The sequence below is a fragment of the Aethalodelphis obliquidens genome, unplaced genomic scaffold (assembly GCF_003676395.1).
Source record: "Aethalodelphis obliquidens isolate GAN/ISIS:26980383/991018 unplaced genomic scaffold, ASM367639v1 scaffold18, whole genome shotgun sequence".
In the NCBI taxonomy this organism is placed as follows: domain Eukaryota; kingdom Metazoa; phylum Chordata; class Mammalia; order Artiodactyla; family Delphinidae; genus Aethalodelphis; species Aethalodelphis obliquidens.
In genome coordinates, this window is record NW_020837962.1 from 13,918,905 (window position 1) to 13,938,064 (window position 19,160).

The 19,160-nt window shown below is 42.8% G+C and overlaps 1 protein-coding gene across 2 annotated transcripts in view; it reads left to right on the forward strand.

The window, feature by feature from the left end:
• PCSK2 (proprotein convertase subtilisin/kexin type 2) overlaps positions 1-19,160 on the forward strand; it is a 214,647-nt gene that overhangs the window by 11,865 nt on the left and 183,622 nt on the right. Inside the window, exon 2 of one of the 2 annotated variants that reach the window (XM_027118318.1) lies at positions 8,696-8,800. The exons of the other annotated variant lie outside the window; for it this stretch is intronic. Within the exon in view, the coding sequence (XP_026974119.1) occupies positions 8,696-8,800 (105 nt within the window). The remainder of the gene's footprint in view (positions 1-8,695; positions 8,801-19,160) is intronic. 2 annotated transcript variants of the gene reach the window in all.

A 19,160-nucleotide genomic window follows, 5' to 3' on the forward strand; every position in this document is an offset into this window, starting at 1 on the left:
GTATAGCAGAGTGGCCGTATACAGGTAACCCTAGAAAAACAAGCTGAGCTAGTAGTGAAGTAGAGGGACCTGGATCTCCCAGCCTTGTTCCTTTGTCCTAGGGAATCATTCATATCCTGCAAGCAGGTATCACTATCCCTTTTAAGAGATGTTACTACTAGGGAATCATGCCTTTGATCCTATTGCCACTGGCTGATGACATCAGGGATAATAATAGCTTAATTATTGTCTTTGAAGCCACAGTGGATGGCTGGTAGAGGTGGCCAATTCTGTGCATGAAATTTATTCCAGCTAAGAACAAAATCACTAAATGCATACTACTTCCTCCCAGACACACAGATACATGAATCTAGAACAAGCCCCCTAACTTAGAAGCCAAAAAGAAAAGCCAGGACAGTAATGTCATCCCAGCACACCTGATAAGTAGCTTACTCCCTGATATTCCAAAGGAAGAATGCATGTTCTTACATTTTCATTTCTGAGATAATACATGGAAATTTTGCCTTAGGTTAGAAAGGAACTGTTTGTGAATGAGGCTGAGGGTCAGCTATTCTTCACCTATCTCATTGTCTGACTGTCATTTTAGACTTGATATAAATAAGTTGTGTAGGTTCTTGGGAGTATATCATTGTTTGAATCCCACTGTGGACTAGTAGCTCCATTCCACAAAAACAAACAACCCTGGACAACACAAGCCGTTCTGCATTTTTGTGCTCCTGGTCATAGGGAAAAGCAGCTCTTAGAATCACAGAAGAGAGTTGAGTGTTGTCCATGGAGAACAATACCTAGGAGAAGCATAGAAATGGGCAAGCTGGTTCTAGAGCCAGGTGTCCTGAGTGCTGGGTCAAGGATTTTCCACTCTCCCCTCTCACTTCCCCTCAGATAGCTAATTCCCCCCTTACAAATAGCTAATCCAAAGGAACATCCATCCATACAGTCATATTTTATTGACAAGTTTTTATTGAGCCCTGCAGAGATAGAGCACATTGAAAGGGATGGGTTTTACAGACAGAAAGGTAACGTATTTAGATTTATGTGCAACAAAAAACATATTATATTTCTCTAGACCCGTTTATAAGACTTCCCCTGATCTGATGGCTCCATCCGGTCTCTTACAAGTTACCTATTTTATGTGCTGGGGTGTGGAAAACTCTGTTTAGCAACTGGTTTCTGGTTCTATACCCAAAGGACCTCCTCAGAGCAGCCTAACCTTACAATATGCCCTGATAAGTTCAGGCTGAATAAGATTCTCTGTCACATCTGGTTACTCAAAGAAATGAGTCCTCACACCACAGGCCTCCTTCCGTTGACAGAGGAGCTGGAGGTGCAAGTAAACAATTAGGCTCCTCTGCTGTATGAGCGGCATCTGTTCAAAGGAGCTGTCCAGCCTTCCACTCCTCTAGTGAAATCATATTTACTTTACTCACCTAAATAATGCGGCTTATTTGCCTTCAATATGAAATTGTCTTGGCCTGTTTCTTGTTGATTGATTTTTATGAGATAGCGTATTTTTTGTGCCTCCATATGCCTCTGTGCTAAGAATGGAATGACTTCTTATCGAACAGTTCCAATTATTATATCCTTTCATAGTTTTAGAATCATTGGATATATTCAAAATGCCCAGCTCCTCCTCTCCATTTTATTCACTGCCCATCTAGGCCCCTTCAAAAAATAAAAGGAAAAGAATGATCAAAGTAAAGAAAAATAATAAATAAAAATTAAAACAATAAAAGCCACATACTCTATATTCCATTTCCAACACGTTGCTCTCCGTTGGGGTAATTATAGCAATTGGAATCCGCTGAAATGGGCTATATTATTTTTAAGACTATTTCTTAAAAGCCACTTTAAGTGGACAACAATTAAGGAAGGTACAGAGATTTCTCATATACCCCTGCTCCTACACACGCATACTGTCTACTTTTATCAACATCACTCACCAGAATGGTACATTTTTACCAAAGATGAACCTACATTGACACATTATAATTGCCCCAAATTCATAGTTTCCCTTAGGGTTCACTCTTAGTGTAAATTCTGTAGGTTTCGACATGAGTTTAATGACATATATCTATCATGATAATATCATACAAAATATCTTGACTTCCCCCAAATTCTCTGTGCTCTGCCTGTTCTTCTCTGCCCCCACCTGCACCCTCTGGCAAACACTGATCTTATTTTTCTCTGCACAGTTTTGCCTTTTCAAGAATTTCAGGTAGTTGGACTCATTGAGACTTTTCTGACTGGCTTCCTTTGCTTTAGTAATATGTCTTTTTGTGGTTTGATAGCTCGTTTCTTTTTAGCACTGAATAATATTCCATTATCTAGATGTACCACAGTTTATTTACCCATTCATCTACTGAAGGACATCTTGGATGCTTCCAAATACTGACAGTTATGAACAAAGCTGCTATAAACATCTGTGTGCAGGTTTTTGTCTGAACATGAGTTTTCAGCTCATTTGGATAAATACCAAGAAGTGCAATTGCTGAATTATATGGTAATAGTATGTTTAGCTTTGTTAGAAACCGCCAAGCTGTCTTCCAGAGCGGCTGTGCCATTCTGCATCCTCACCAACAATGCATGAGAGTTCCTGTTGCTCCACCTTCTCACCAGCATTTCGTGTTGTCAGCGTTCCAGATTTGGGCCATTGTAATAGATGTGTAATGATGTGTCATTGTGGTTTTAATTCCTCATGACATACGATGTGGAGTATCTCTTCATATGCTTATTTGCCACTTGTATGTCTTCATTGGCGAGGCATCTGTTATGGTCCTTGACTCCTTTTTAAATTGGGTTCTTTGTTTTCTGATTGTTGAATTTTAAAAGTTCTTTGTATATGTTGGATAGCAATCCTTTATGTATCCTTTGCAAATATTTTCTCCCCGTCTTTCACTTGTTTTCTAAATTCTCTTGATATTGTCTTTCACAGAAGTTTTTAATTTTAATGAAGTCAATATTTTGCAAATATTTTCTCCCAGTCTGTCACTTGTTTTCTAAATTCTCTTGATATTGTCTTTCACAGAAGTTTTTAATTTTAATGAAGTCAATACTTGAACAACTACTCAGTGAGCTTAAATTGTTGACCCAGGAGATCGTGAGCTAAATAATCGGTTTCTGTCTGGAGCTGCTAAGATTTTTGGTGGTTTGTAGCACATTATCGTGGTGATACAGGAATGAAACTCAAGTGCCTGAGAGGCTTTCTCCAAGGCTAGAGAACCTTAATGAGGACCCCTGCGGCTCCTCAGCCACCAGAGCCGCAGACTACCTCCACGGGTTTGCTTATCTCTCCAACTCTCAGTCACTAATCATGTTCTCTGAGCTTCTTTGTGAGTCACCTAAGAGCCTGACAACAGAGGCAATTAATGTTGGTCCTGTGGAGGCAGAAGAGAAAGGAAGAGTCTTGTGCAGGAGAGGAGGTGTTCTTTCCCTGTTATTCTCCAGACCCTTTTTTTTTTTTTTTTTTTTTTTTGCGGTACGCGGGCCTCTCAATGCTGTAGCCTCTCCCGGAGCACAGGCTCCGGACGCGCAGGCTCAGCGGCCACGGCTCACGGGCCCAGCCGCTCCGCGGAATACGGGATCCTCCCGGACCGGGGCACAAAACGCCGCCCCCTGCATCGGCAGGCGGACTCTCAACCACTGCGCCACCAGGGAAGCCCCTCTCCAGACCCTTTTTCAAAGCAAGACAGAAAGAGGTGAGAGTATTCAAATAGCTGAGATGTGTGATCCTAGGTCCAAACTTTAAGGAGGAGGAACTTTGGTTGGGGTTAAGATGTAACTCAGTACAGGTGAGCATTGAGAACCTGTAAACAAGAGCTTGTTCAGGCTGAAGCATGGTTGTAACATAGGCAGGACTATGCCTTCGGTGCCCCTCTCCTTCCTCTCTCAATTCTCTCTTCCTTTCTGGCCCTAGGAACCTCCATCCTGTCAGCAAATCTCAGTGAGGCATTTAGCTGACCGTGGTTTAGGGTGTTACCCACCCCCATCCTCCCAGAGATAACTGGACTTTCGTGCTAGTATTCCATACACACACACACACACACACACACACACACACACACACACACACAGATTAAAGTTAGGATGGGGCTGAGTGGGAACCTTTTAATGCTATCTCAACCACACCAGCTGACACTGCCTCTCCCCCAGAAGTTCTCAGGGTCCCCCTTCCTCTCTCCTTCTCCCCTTTCCTTACCTTCTCTTGTCTAATGCACTTCTTTCTTTCTATAATATTATATGTTTCTGTCAATTGCACAATGTAGTTTTCCCGTGTGTTTCGTCATTGGCCTATAAGTACCAGTAGGGCAGAGCCTGGGACCCCCACACCCCTTCACCCAGTTCCCTTTCTCCCTCATCCTTATTGCAAAGTGCAGTCCCCCACCCGTAAGAGATTGCATGCAATCCGGGGAAATTAAGAATGGTCTCAGGAAATGTCAGTAAAATGCAGAGCCTAGCCCTCCCTGTAAAATGCAGGACCCCTAAATGAAATTGACAAGCAGTTATCAGCTGAACCAGTTTTCTATCCTTGATGTATTGTTTTGTTTCCCAGTTTTTATTCCTTGAACCTCTTGACAGCAGCTCCCCTTGAAAATAAAATTATACATTTCTTCCTATGTGGAATGAAGTCCATTGTTCTACCAAACTAGACTCCCAAATAAACATGACTGGACATCATGAAAATCAACGCAATGGACAAAGCCACTAAAGGAAGCGTGATGGGTCTGAGCCAGAGTCCTAACTGCTTGGGGGCTCTGGACCCATCTGAGAATCTGTGAGAAGCAGTGGTCATTCCTGAAACAAGCAAATGCATAGAAGCACAAAATTTGGGGTGGAGACAACGTTCGCAGACCAGCGTCCAGGGGTTGCCTGTGGGGAAAGAACTCTGGTCTAAAGGAAGGTGGGCAGTGGGCTCCAAGAGGATTTAACACGCCTTATTATCTGTTCACAATCGGCGGCCAGTTCCCTGGGGTTCCTGGCTGATGAGGAAAGCGAGTGTGTGGGTTCAGAGAGGAGCTTTAGCTTGGAGCCATGGTTATCAGTGGGAGAAGGAGGCAGACGGGACAGAAGAGAGGCAATGAGAAGCGTTGCTGGGATCCATAAAATTTCGCGGCATAATGAGAATTTCTAAAAACTGCAAGTCTGAGTTAGCAACGTTATTATACTGTCACCCAGCCTGAACCTTCAAGCTGACAATTTGCTGTGAATTCTTCTTTCACTTCTGTTTTTCTCCTTCTTTCTGGAACCATGTGTATTTTGCCTTAAGACACAAAGGTGATGGCGTAAAAGAAAAGAAGGGTGTGTGTGTGTGTGTGTGTGTTTAAATGAAGGAAACATTTGAGAATATACTGTGTTGAAATATATGAGAGGTTTCTTCCTGGGACACAGGTGAGGGTTTGGGGACCTAAGATTGCTTTTAATATGTCTTTTCTATTTGGAAGATCAGCATTCTACTTAAGAAACAGAGGAAGGCACAAGCATTTCTTCACGGAGGTCTGTGTGGGCAGCAGGCACCTTGCACTACTGTAAGGCACACGGCATCTGTCTTTCCCTGCCCGTGATGAGCTCGTGCTTTTGCACATGATCTCCCCAGACAGTTGCTTCTCGGAGGCTCAGAGGGCAGTGGATTTGGGGTCTACACTCCAAAGACAAAAGGCAAAAAGGGCTCAGAAAAATAACCAATGCCTGCAGGTTAATCTTCTGTGGTCAGTCAGTTTACCTGTTTATTGCCTGAGTTTCCAATTTCAGCTCTATGAGACCAATTAACTCCATTTCTTCCATAGCCAAGACAGTGCTTCTAATCAAAGAATCCCGGGTCGTGGGTCCCAAGTACACCCCAGAGGGTAACTCACCAGCCTGGCTGTCCCTGAGTCGCACTCCTCCTTGTCAGGAATTCCAGCCTGCAATCTGTTGGATTCATAGCCAGGATTATCAAGGGGGACGGGACATAGAGCGAGACAGCAACGGAAGCGGTGGGTGGGAAGCGTCTGGAGTTACAGTCAAGGAGACCAGGGATTTCCGTTGAGAGCTCCCTCTTGACTGGGCAAGTCCTACCCCTCCCTGAGCCACAGTGTCTTTCTCTATGAAATGAGGCACTTAGACCAAGCCAGGGGTGCCATTCAACTGCCTTCAGTTAACATAACCATGAGAAGTGACTTCAGTATGTGACAAAGGGAAGTGGTGGGACCTCCGGCTTGAGATTTTTAAATATATGGCCCTCTTAAGGGCATTCAAATTTAATTTTAAAAGTATTTTTACATTTTAAAAACTTTCAATTTGGGAATAATTTTAGACTTAAGAAGTTGGCAAAAATTGCACACAGGTTCACCCATGTTCATAGCAGCATAATTCACAAAGCTAAGAGGTGGAAGCAACCCAAGTGTCCATCGTCTGGTGAATAGATAAACAAAATGTGGTATATACATACAGTGGAATATTATTCAACCTTAAAAAGGAAGGGAGTTCTGACAGTGCTTCACATGGACGAACCTTGAAGATATTCAGCTGAGTGAAATAATCCAGTCACAAAAGGATGAATATTTTATGATTCCACTCATATGAGGTCCCAGAGTAGTAATATTCTTAGAGACAGAAGGTAGAATGGCGGTGGCCAGGGGCTGAGGGGAGGGGAGAATAGGAAGTTATCATTTAATGAATGTAGAGTTGAACGTGTAGGATCAAAAGAGCTCTGGATATCGATAGCAGTGATGGTTGCTCAATAATGGAGATGTACTTAAAGACGCTAAACTGTACACATAAAACTTTAAAATGAAAAAATTTTTATATTCTGTGTATTTTACCACAATAAAAAAATTACTCTTTTTAAAATGGCAACAAAGTTCCCATATACCCTTTATCCAGCTTTCCCAAAGTTAACATCTGACAAAACCATAGTACAATTTATCAAAGCCAGGAAAAACATTGATATAACACTATTAATTAATCTACAGATTTCGTTCACAGTTTTCCAAGTGTTCCACTAATGTCCTTCTTTTCTGATCCAGGATCCAATCCAAGATATGTGTTACATTTAACTGTCCTGTCTCCCTCGTCTCCTCTGGTTTCAAAAATTTCTGCAGTCCTTATTTGTCTTTTATGATCTTGAAGGTTTTGAAGGGTACTAGCCAGTTATGGGTTTGCCTGATGTTTCCTCCTGACTGCATACAGGTTATGTATTTCTGGCAAGGAAATTATGTACGTGATGTCTCCTTCTCAGTGCACTGTATCATGAGGCACATGATTTTGATATGTTTCATCCGTAGTGAGGTTAACTTACATCACTTGGTTGAGGATGTCTCTGCCAGGTTTCTCCACTGTAAAGTATTATTTCTCTTTGTCTATCATTATATTTCTCTCACTAATTTTAGCATCCTTTGGTGACACTTGCCAGTCACAATTATTTATGGTGTTTCCAAATGGTGATATTCAATTTCTGTTCATTACTTCTACTTTTGTTAATTGGAATTCCACTGTAAGAAAGAGTTTTCCATTTGCCTCTATTCAAATTTAATTTTTTTTTAAAAAAATCAGTAAAACAGAGCCAGAACAATGTCCCTCCAAAGCTCACTGGTGCTCAGTAGCCCCAAATTTCCTTTCTTGTGTTAAAAATTCTCAGATGCTTCATGCCCTCCAGAATAGGAAGTAAAACTCCAAGTTCACACCACCTGACAGTGGTCATAAGCACAAGTCTTTGGAGAGCAAAAGATAAGCACACTTACATTTTCTTTCCTTCTCCCTCCACCCCTGCACCTTTTTGATCAAGTCTTATCATTACGCTGAGTACAGCAGCAGGGTTAAGTAGAGAAAACATTCAAGAATCACTGAGCCTGGAAAAATGCACATGAAATATTTATGTTTAATTCTCCCTGAAGAATGTGGTTTTTAATGAACAGGAACAAAATCACAAATGCTACAGTGTTCTAAAAGATTTTCACTTGCACACCAGACCCCTGGCCAAACTTGCTGTGCCCTTGAAGTTCATCTAGTATCTGCTTCTCTGGCCTCAGGCCCCCTCCTCCTTTGCCAGGAATGTCCCTCGAGGGCCCTTATCTGGGCTGCTCCTGGCTGGTGTCACCAGCTGACAGACAGAGCCAATATTATTGTAGAGTTCCGAGTCTGCACAGTCCTAAAAAAATGAAGGAATAAAACATTTTTTTCAGCTAGCTATTTGTTCCTGTTATCCATTGTTGAGTAACAAACCAACCCAAAACTTCTTAGTATAAACAACAACCATTTTATTATGTTCATGGACTTGGGATCAAAGATTCATACAGGGTACGGTGTGGATGGCTTGCTGTGGTCCACATGGGGCCCGTTTAATGGGTAATGGTCTGTAGTTTTCTCTTCTTGTGATACCTAAGAGAAGAGAATGGAGAACTTGGTGTGGGGATGAATATAAAGGGAAGGCTCCATGGAGGAGAAGAGAAGATTAAAAGATGGATAAAAACTAAAGTAATGGAGGAAAGAATAGAAGGTTTGTGGGGAGGGGAGGTGAACGGCATTACATAAGAAAAGGTAGGGAAATGGGGAGGAGAGCAGTGACAGGGAGCCAGAGCGCCAAGTCTGATAGGGGGTTAGCAGGGGTTTTCTCACATAATTCCCATCCCAGGGAGCCCCTGCATGCACCCCAGCTCTGGGGTCCCTGTTCTAGGGCGCCAGCAGAAGCTAACCACGCCTGTGTCTGTTTGATTCTCCACAGCTCCCCTTTGCTGAAGGCCTGTATCATTTTTATCACAATGGCCTGGCAAAGGCCAAGAGGAGACGCAGCCTGCCCCATCATCATCAGCTGGAGAGAGACCCCAGGGTGAGTTTTCCTGGAAACCTGCCTTCTAACCTCTGCTGCCGCAAATGAGCCCATTGTGGGGGTGTACAAGGGAGCAGGCAGGAATTTTGAAGTTAAGGCACTTGACGTGTAGGCCAAATGGATCCCTTGCAGAGTGGTCCTGGGGACTCTGCTCCTCTGTCTTACGTGTAATAATTAAACCCTCGATTGGCCAGAGGTGGGGGTGTAAACAGGAGTACCACCTCTTTTCTGGCTTTTTCTCCTGCATTACCGCGTGAGGACTGCTGGTTGCCCGGGGACATGCTTTGGCCTGCGAAGGATGGGAAGACACCAAGCAGTTTAATAAGTCATTTTATGGACGGTTTCTACTGGTGAATCCACATGCTCTGAGGAGACTGCCATGCCCCATATGGCCAGTGAGCGATCAGCTCACAATAGGCAGTGGGCTCCTCCGTGTCCAAGCATGACTGAAGCCACAAGACCTGCTCGGCCCCTCTTCCCACACTGTTCTTTCTAAGTCACCCCGTGCCCCATGTCTTCTGGGTGCTCATGGCCCCCACTTTTACCTCCAATCTTTACCTTCACCAGCTCTCATTTTCTACTCCCTTTCCCCTCAGAAACCTAAATTCAACTTTCTTGTAACCAAACTTATCATCTTGGCCATAAAGCAGCTCCTTTTCCAGTGTTCCCACTTCCTGTTTTCTCAGAATAAGAACTTTGGGCGTCGTTGAATCCTGACTGTCCCCACCTCCTCCGCCCTCCCCACACTCATTCAACTGGGAGATTCTGATTTCTCATATGCAATTCACCAAAAGGGAAATGAATAATCCAGGCAGTTTGCTCTCTGTACACTGAAGGCTTCATACCCTCTTCCCCAGGACTTGGGTGACAGTGGATGTGAAGAGGGTCAGACATTTGAGTTAGAGGTTTAACATGAGACTCCTTTGGAGCTGATGGAATCTGGAATCATTCATGTGGGGCTTTTCATGTGAACGTTTGACTGGGTTTAATGTGGCCTTTAATTAGGAACGCAGATGAAACAGACTCCCCCGCAGATCACCAACTGACAGGCCACAGGCAATTTTCCTTTAACTCCTCAACCCAGGGGATCCCGCATTCCCTAGAGTGAAAATACTGCTCTGAGAAGCCACTTTATCTTTGCTTTTGCAGTAAGATCCAAGCTGCCGGTGCTGTCAGCCCATGCCCAGCATTAGTAAAGGGTCTGTTGTAGAAGTTGGCACCATTACCTAAGGGAGGAGCTCTCCTTTCTGTCATCACAGCCTTGGCCTGGCTGTATCAGTTCAGTGTCTGGGGATGCCCTTGAGAAGCCCTGGACAGGGATGCTGCCTGTCTCACCTGTGGGTACCAGCAGACAATGACCACCCTGGGGCAAGTGACACTGGTTTTCCCTGTGCTTCCTACCTGCCCCATGATCTTACCCTTTATGGCCAATTTTTTTACTTTTATTTATATAATTCTTAAAAGTTCCTTTGGTTTCTTTTCTTCCACAATTAAACACATTGCCCCGAGATCATTCAGAGAAGCACATAAAAGAAATTGAGGCAGAAGGAAAGTGGTGCTTAAAAGGCTTGGATAGGGAAAGAGAACCAAGGAACAGTGAAACTAAGAAGCCATTGTTTGGTTCAGAGAGACTCCCCAGGCCCATTAGATTAAGATTTTCTTATTTTTGTACTTACTTGAAATGATCTTTGAAATGCTGATTCTTGAAGTGTAGAGTGGTGTTTACGAAAGAGAAGGAAAGATGGGATGGATAATAAGGAAGGAAATCATGTATTGGTGATTCTAATCATTTGTCTTTCTCCTCAAAATAGTATCTATTTTAACCAAAAGGAGCATCCAGTCCCCATTGCCCATTATAAGGTCCCGGTAGCCATCTGCCTCTACCTGGTGGGGGTATCCACGTACCTGCCCACAAAGACCAAGAGAAGAGAGCAGCAAAACTAAGGTCGTAAATCTCCCGTATCTTTTATCTGCCTTCTCATCAAGGTTAAATGTCAGGGCTGCTGTCAATAATAAAACCATTTTAGGAAAAGAAATAAAGCATAAAACCTCATAATTCTTTGCAAAATGAAAAAAAACCCCAAGAAACAAAAAGCCCTGCTAGTAATGACTGCCTTGTTCCAAAAAACACATTAGATTAAGGCCTCAGTCTTTCTTGCAGGGTGTTCTTGTGGTCACCTAATTTTGGCATCGGCTGACAGGAATCGGGTGGCTACTCTTAAACAAAAAGCATTGATGATGAACCGTACAACAGCAGTGTTATGAAGATTCTGGAAGCCCTGTGGGTTTCTAGACCTTAAACTAAGGGCAAATATGTCGAGTTAGGATACCTCAACGTGGGGTTACCCAAGCACATTCAAACAGGTTTCAAAAAGAGAAGTAAATAGACGTATAGAGAGGAAAGGGGAAGGATCAGGTAGTTGAAAAGGATCCTTTGTCTCTTGCACAGACGTTGCTAGTTAGTTTTCATGAATCGAGATCTTAAGAGCAACTTGTTTTATCCTCCTCTGAAACATGTTGTCTCCTGGGCTTATCAGCTTTAATCATGCTCGCAGCCCCAGCTTCCTTCTCCCCCTGTCTCTGCATTACTTCCTGGCCTCTCTCACTAGCTGTCCCCTGGCTTGTGAACGACAATACAGAGCCCAAGGAGCACACGTACATAAGTCCGGGAGGGTTTCAGCTTCTATAGACTCTCGGGGCTCAATCTACCTAGGTAGCTTTTTAGCCAAAGAAATTACCAAGATCTCCTATCAACCCAACAAATAGAGAAGAAAAAGATAGAGGACTAAGCTTACTTTTGGTTTTGTTTTGGCTTCAGAACAGAAATTTCAAGGATGTTTGTCCCTCATTTCACGACTAACTTTTATGTTTAAGGGAAAGAAGAAAACGACTAGAAAGGGATCACATGGACTTTTTGTCCAGGCCAATACAGGGCTGCTTTCAATATCTTCATATTTGTTCATCAATATTTAGGGCAATAGCTAAGAAAAAGATTCTGGTGCAGACTGTCTTAAAGGTATTCTCTTGCCTTTCCATTTCTTTCTGCTAAAAAGCCTAGAATGATGCCGTGTAACATCATTTAGATGCTAAAAAGCAAAAACTGTGTCTTTTTTATTTCTGGGTATCTTTGTATAGTGCAGCTCTGAGCACACAGTAGATGCTCAAAAAGTGACTGTCGAACGAATAGATGGATGGTTAATGATTTTTTTCAGAGCTTTAATCTATGAAATAATATTGTTCATCTCATCTTATGTTTTCACCGCTATTCTAAAATGTGCATCCACTAGGAAACAGAAGTATAGCCTTCTTTCTAACGCTTCCTTTAAATACATTCTTAATTGTGGGTAAAAACCCAATTCATTTCATCATTTGCAAGTCTTGTCACTGAAAATCCTATGAGGAACCAGTTTTTAATTTCCAAAGTCACTCTGTGTTTCTGATCATATTCAAAGTCACAGTGCAACCACCGTAGCAAGAACATGTTTGGAAAGTGTGTGGATAGCTAAAATAATTTGAAGATGTAATAAATAAATCCAAAGCTGAAATGAAATAATAGAACCAAAAATTCTTTCTCAGCATCAAGGTCAAGAAAAATAATCCATGTTCAAAACCTCTGTGACATCTGTGAAACTTTAGCTAAGAGCAGCATCAACAGATCTTAAAGTCAAACCTAACTGTGGTCCACAGTCTACACATCAAACCGCATACGTTCTACAAGTTCTTGAAAAGCTGCTGGGGAATAGATTTACTTAAGACATTTGTTTCACAGTCCTGTTGAATCATATCTGCTCATCTGACATAGAGAGCATTGAAATGAAATACGTTCAGAGACATAAAGACTCACATCGTTCAATAACACCCACCAGTTATATGGAAGCCAGATAATTTAACAAAAAATAACCTGAACGTCATTTGTTGCGAGAAGTTATATTTGATTCAAGAATTACAAACGTTTATTTCCTTTTCTCAGCAATGCTACTAGACGATCCAATTATCCCTTGGAATCATTTTTTTTTAAACATCTTTATTGGAGTATAATTGCTTTACAATGGTGTGTTAGTTTCTGCTTTACAACAAAGTGAATCAGTTATACATATACATATGTTCCCATATCCCTTGGGATCATTTTTACACCCGTTTCGAGTCAGAAACTCCTATCGGTCCACTGAAACCTTTTCTCAGTTCCCCGGTCTCAAAGAATGTTTCATGTTTCCTCTGTGTTCTGTACACAGGAGCTGTATCTTCCTAGCTTCTTCCTCATCCAGGTGTATTCACATGTCTTATGACCATAGGTATCAGCATATGATCACATAGTGATTCACTTTTGTCCTTTAAAGGTCTATTCTGAGGGTATTTGTGAGTTTTCAGGGCGCTCCAAAAACCCACAAAAGTTAGCTTCACTGGACAGTCTTCAAAAATCTCACAGAACGATACAATCTAAACAAAAAAGAATTTTGCCTATTCTTTAAAACTAACTGGACATGACTGGTGTGATCTGTTTGTAAAAATCTGAATAATGAGTGAATCAGGCTTCCTTTGTCCATGGGACTTAATAATACAATAATTGATATTATTTTTTTAACGGATTCATTATCATAGCTGAAACTCAGGTGGTTGACAGAAGCTGGGAATGGCTTGTAATTGCTTTGGGTCCTTCAGTAGTTCAAACAAGCAAAGAAATTCATTTACCTTCTTCCTCCACAAGTTACATGAAATTTTGTCATAATCGCTAAGCTCTTAGCTTCCAATCGTTTTCAAATACCTAACATCAGTCACAGTAATTTGTAATGATAAGGACAACCCACTTGATGTATTGTGTCCTCCCTTGGATTAATATTAGATAACTGTTTGATCACAGTCGTCCCTCAGTTTCCACAGAGAATTGGTTCCTGGACCCCCGCGAATACCAAAATCGCAGACGCTCCAGTCCCTTATGTAAATGGCATTGCGAAGTTGGCCCTCCGCATCCGCGGGTTCCACATCTGCGGATACGGAGGGCTGACTGTACTTCGATTAAAATTTGGAGCAGAGAAGAAAAAACACAATTATGTTCTGGAAAATCTACTTTCAAATAGAAAATGTCGTGGAGAAAAACGCCTTCCCTCACTTTTTGTTTTGGTTTTGACCAAACCTTCCTCCAGTGGGTGTGTCCTCTCCTTACGTCACAGTGACGTATGAGAGTCTCAGCCTGCGGGACTGGTAAAAATAGAAATTAGATCATTTTAGTGCCTTTAATAAAAAAAAATTTATAAGTCCCCCCTCCAGAAAAAATAGGTTGGTTTGTTTGGTTGGTTTTGATTTTTATACCTTATTAAAAGGGTTTGTTTTTCTTCCCAGACCGGGGAACAAACCCGTGTCCCCTGCCTTGGCAGGCAGACTCTCAACCCCTGCGCCACCAGGGAAGCCCTAATAGATTGTGTTTTAGTCTGATACTTAACTCTAAAATGGTGAGGTTTGAGGTTTTGAGATACTGCTCTAAGAAATGTATAGAAATCCCCTAATTTATCTTCTGAATGTCTTCTTTAGGGAAAAAAAGAAAGCCGATAGATTTAATTATATTTTACTTATTTAGAAACACAGACATGGTGAGTTTATTATAAATCGTATAGCAAAGACAATAGTATTTTGAATTTCTGTAGAGCTTTTATTCCAGAGGGCATTCGTGGCTGCCTTTTCTTCGTCTTCTCCTTTCCTTGTAGCATGAGTTGGACCAACAGATGCTATTCCATCTTGAAATGGAGGTAACAAAGAGGTTGACGTGTGCCTGAGTCACACATGAGTTTGAAAGCCCAAAACAGCAGTTCGGGTCCCCAACAATGGTGACCATCTTTTCCAACCTGGATTTAGGTCTCTTGGTCAGACAAGGGAACAACCTATTTGGAATTGGGATTCTCACGGGGAAAAGACTGTCCATGATGCACGATCATAAGAGCTCGATGGTCCATGAATAAAGCCGTGCAAGTATAGAGTTGGCCAATGGTGGGGTTTGAAAGTGGAATGAAATTCCCTTAACTCTTGGGGCCTTAGAGGCACAGATTACCCGGAATTCCCAAGAGAGACTCCTCCGTGGGATAACAAGGGTTCATGGGTGCATCTGGCATGTCTTTTGCAAACAGAGAAATAAACTGGGGACATATGGAGCAGAAATAAAGTGATGTTGATGCCAGAGAGCGCAGAATAAGATAGAGAAGGAGAGACAGAGGCACAGGAAACATTTAAAAAAAAATTATAAGGTGCGACTCAGCCCCAAACCCACCTCCCAACAGTTGTCATGTGACCCCTTCAGTGACCTGGACCTTTCCTGTTCTGTTAACAACTCAATTTTCTATCATAAAAAAGGGAACCACATTGCCTACCTTGAAGAGGCAAATCACTCCATAAGGAGTGCATAGCAAAGTTTAGCATCATTTCTTCCCTTTTCCCTCTGGTTTCCCTCCCTGCTTCTCTCCACCTTATTTCCTCTCCTCAAGAATCCAGCAGCAACAAACACACGCTTTTAGAATGTGTGTCTCAGGGTTCAAGAGGAAAGCTGCTTTACAAAAACTGAACTACAAATGCGAGTGAATACCTGTACAGCGCAATCCATTAGGAGGGCATTTGGGCTTATCCCTCTCAACGCCCAGCCAGCCAGCTAGTGACCCTCCACACATAAGTGAGGAGAAAGCAAGATTACACTCTGACATTTCTGCAGGAACCAGACCACTGAGTAAGAAGAGGCCAGAGGGGATCTCTCTGGGGCTTCCTCTCAGTTTAATTTGATGACGATTGTAAGACTAGTTCGTGTCTGTTGAATGCTGTTGTCTTAGTTTGGGCTCCTGCAAAAAGCAAACCCTGAGACAAGAACTTAGAAGAGGGTCACTTATTTGGGAGGTTGATTCTCAGATGCACAAGAGAACGAGTAAAATGGTGGAGGGAAGTGAGGAAAGCAAATAGAGTGTGAGATTTTTAGCAGGTCTGCATTTTAGGCAGCTGAGACTCAGTCCCACTGGGGGCCCTTCAGAGCTGTCCCACAAGGAAGGCGGTTGCCCGATGAGTAATCTACTAGCTCTGTCTCTCATTTCTGAGCTGACCTGGGATGTTAAATCCCTGGCACTTCCGAACTGACCTGTGCACAGGCTGAACAAGCCTCAGGATGCTGGAGAAAGTCCCCAAGCCGAGTGGCAGATGGAGATGCTTGGTGTAAGAAGCTGTCGGCAGTGGCAGGTGAACTCTTGCTGCAAATCCTACCATCCAACCTGTGCTAAGGATTTAGCAGGCATCATCTCATTAAACCTCAGATATCTCCTGCGAATTAAGTGGTATCAGATCCCCAGTTTACGGGTGAGGACATGCGAGTTTAGGGAGGCTCATGACTTACTGACCATCCTGTGGTTTGTAAGGGGTCCTCACACTGCATGGTGCTGCTCTGTCACTGACTTAGATTTTATAAATTAATTTCCCTCCTCCTCTGCACAAAGAGAACAGTAGAGCAGGACGATTCCAAAGGAAACATTGATTCAACGCTTTGCCTTGAAGCTGTAAAATATAATTCAGACAAAATAGACCCAGAGAGGGTAAATGACTTCTCTGGGGTCACACGACCATAACTGATGGGGAAGAAATAATAAAACTCACGACTCCTCGCAACACCAGATCTGATTTAAATAAAAAGCTAAATGAGGGACTTCTCTGGTGGCGCAGTGGTTAAGAATCCACCTGCCAATGCAGGGGACACGGGTTTGAGCCCTGGTCCGGGAAGATCCCACGTGCCACGGAACAGCTAAGCCCGTGCACCACAACTACTGAGCCTGTGCTCTAGAGACCATGCGCCACAACTACTGAGCCCACTCGCCTAGAGCCCGTGCTTCGCAACAAGAGAAGCCACCACAATGAGAAGCCTGCACACTGCAACGAAGACCGAATGCAGCCAAAAATAAATAAATAAATAAATAAATAAATAAATAAAAGCTAAATGAGGATTGATACTGCTTACGGACTTGTGATTCTTTAAGACCTTGTTCTCACTAAATAATAACTGGATTCTCTAAATCAGAAACAGTGTAATGGGAAAATACGAAGTTACATCATTGGCTTATGTGATTTATGTGAATTCAATGAACTCATCTATAAATAGAAAAGTGAAAAAGGAGGGGAAATAATAGCAAGGTGGGCACTTCTGCTCACGATTCTGCTCAACTGGGATATGCCCTGAAGTGATGTGAATAAGTAGAGTCATCTGAGAATGCAGTCGGCCTCTTTCCCTACGGACTCAAAGCAGAAGCAGTTCACCTTTCTGGGTGAGAGACTCCAGCGTTTAAAGATAATACTTTTGATGCAAAATATTTCCTAAGCACGAGCCAACGTGTTCGTCTGCTGTGTGAACAATAGGACAGGACCAGATTCCTGTGGAAGGAAATGCCGCACGTTTGTGATGTATTGAGGCACAGTATATTGATTTCTAACTTCCTAAGAAATTTTCAAAGTTCATTTTGACCGTGCATAGTTGGCAATTTACCCACTTCAGAACTCTATCCCTGCGGTGTGATTTCTCTACAAAGAAGTAAACAAAGATGGTATCTTAGCTTGGATTTCCTGGAAACAGACTCTGAGGTGGGGAGTTGCATGTATAAAAGATGTTTTTAAGAATGTGGTGTGCAGTGTTTTCATCTCCTGTGGTTCCCTCCATCCTCAAGCCAACAACACACATCAAATCATTCCTGTGCTTCACATCTCTCTGCTTCCTCTTCTGCTTAAGGCTCCTGTGACTCTGTTGGACCCACCTAGATAACCCAGCATAATCTCCCTCTCTTGGTCTTAGCAGATTAGTCACCTTAATTACAACTATGAAGTCCCTTTTACCATGTGATATATCACATAATCATGAGAGTAACACCAGGGTCTGGAGACCATGGGGGCCAAAATTCTGCCCTGAGCCTTGGTCTTTCTGGAGGAGTTGGCATGCCTCTAGGGTCAGCAGCTTTCTCCAGGCAGCCCAGCTCCCCCGCACTGCCCTGCTCCTGGGATTGCATTTAGCTCAGAGGGAAGCATGAATTTGCAGGCATACAACGCTGACCACATTTCGAGCCCAAAGGGTGAAGCTGAGAACCCACGTGGAGCAACTTCTGACTTAGCATCCCAGCTGGTGACCAAATTCATTTTCTAGACACCTCATCAAGAGGTTGGCTCAGCAAGTGTACACCTTCATGGGTTACACATTTTGAGAGTGACTTGACGGCATCTGGAAAAAGGAAGGTGTATTGCGAGAGGCAGCAGAGGAGAGATGCCTTCAGTGGTGCTCTAACCTGTGGGAAAAGCTGATCTGCCCTAATCTGCTCGTTTTATTATTCAGCAGGGAGGACTTTCTGTATCTCCTCTGGGCGCTGCAGATGTGCCTGGCTTCCTGCCTCAAAGAACTGCTGCCAGTGATATAATTAACTCTTTGTGGGCAACAGGGGAGAAGTGTTTACTATGGATTTAGAAAGGCACAGGCAAATCTGCTAAGGAGTAAGCCAGACTTTTTCTAGTTGTTGTGAGCATACTTTAAATGATCACTCCTGCTCACACTGCCACGCGTACCAAAAGAGAAGGAAGGACACTCTGGAAGACACCCTTCCAGCAAGCCCAGGGATCTCCGGGGAGTCTTAACTGTCTTTGGGAGAATTCTAAGAAGCTCTAATGCAGAGGAAAGCAACAGGGAAAGAAGAAAGTGCTTCTGTATCATCTTCATAACTCACAACATGATGACCCTCAAATGGTGAGCTGGCAAACTTTTAGAATTTTCTACCAAAATCTTCAATGTTTTTAAGGCAGATTTCTCCTGACCTGCCTTACCTCATTCGTTCCCCAGCCTTCCCCAAGATGCAAAGGAAATGCCTTTAAATATCTAAAATGCCTCTATTATATCACCTAAAAATAAACATTTTGTGTACACTCATTAAACTCACAATATAACTCCATTATCTAGTTGCTTGCTAGCAAACCATTTATTTATTCAGCAAGTATTTACTAAGCTCAACTACATGCTGAGCACTGTTCTAAGTACTGGGACACAGCAGGGAACAAAACAGACCAAGAATTCCTCCCGTGAAGCTTATATACTAGTGGGGTTGAAGGACAGAGACAAAATCCAGATGAATAAAGCAATTACATGACTGCTGGTGAAGGTGTTATGAGGATAAATAGAGAAAATTGTGAGGAAGAGGGAGTGGCAGGGGAGGGGTGTTATTTTATAAAAAGCATCCAGGGTTGGCTACTCTGGTAAGGTGACATTTACATATACACCTGAAGGAGGTAAGGAAGGTTTCCATATGATTGTGGAGAAAGGGCATCCCCAGCAGAGGAACCAGCAAAGGTAAATGTCTCGTGTCCAAGGGGCACTTGA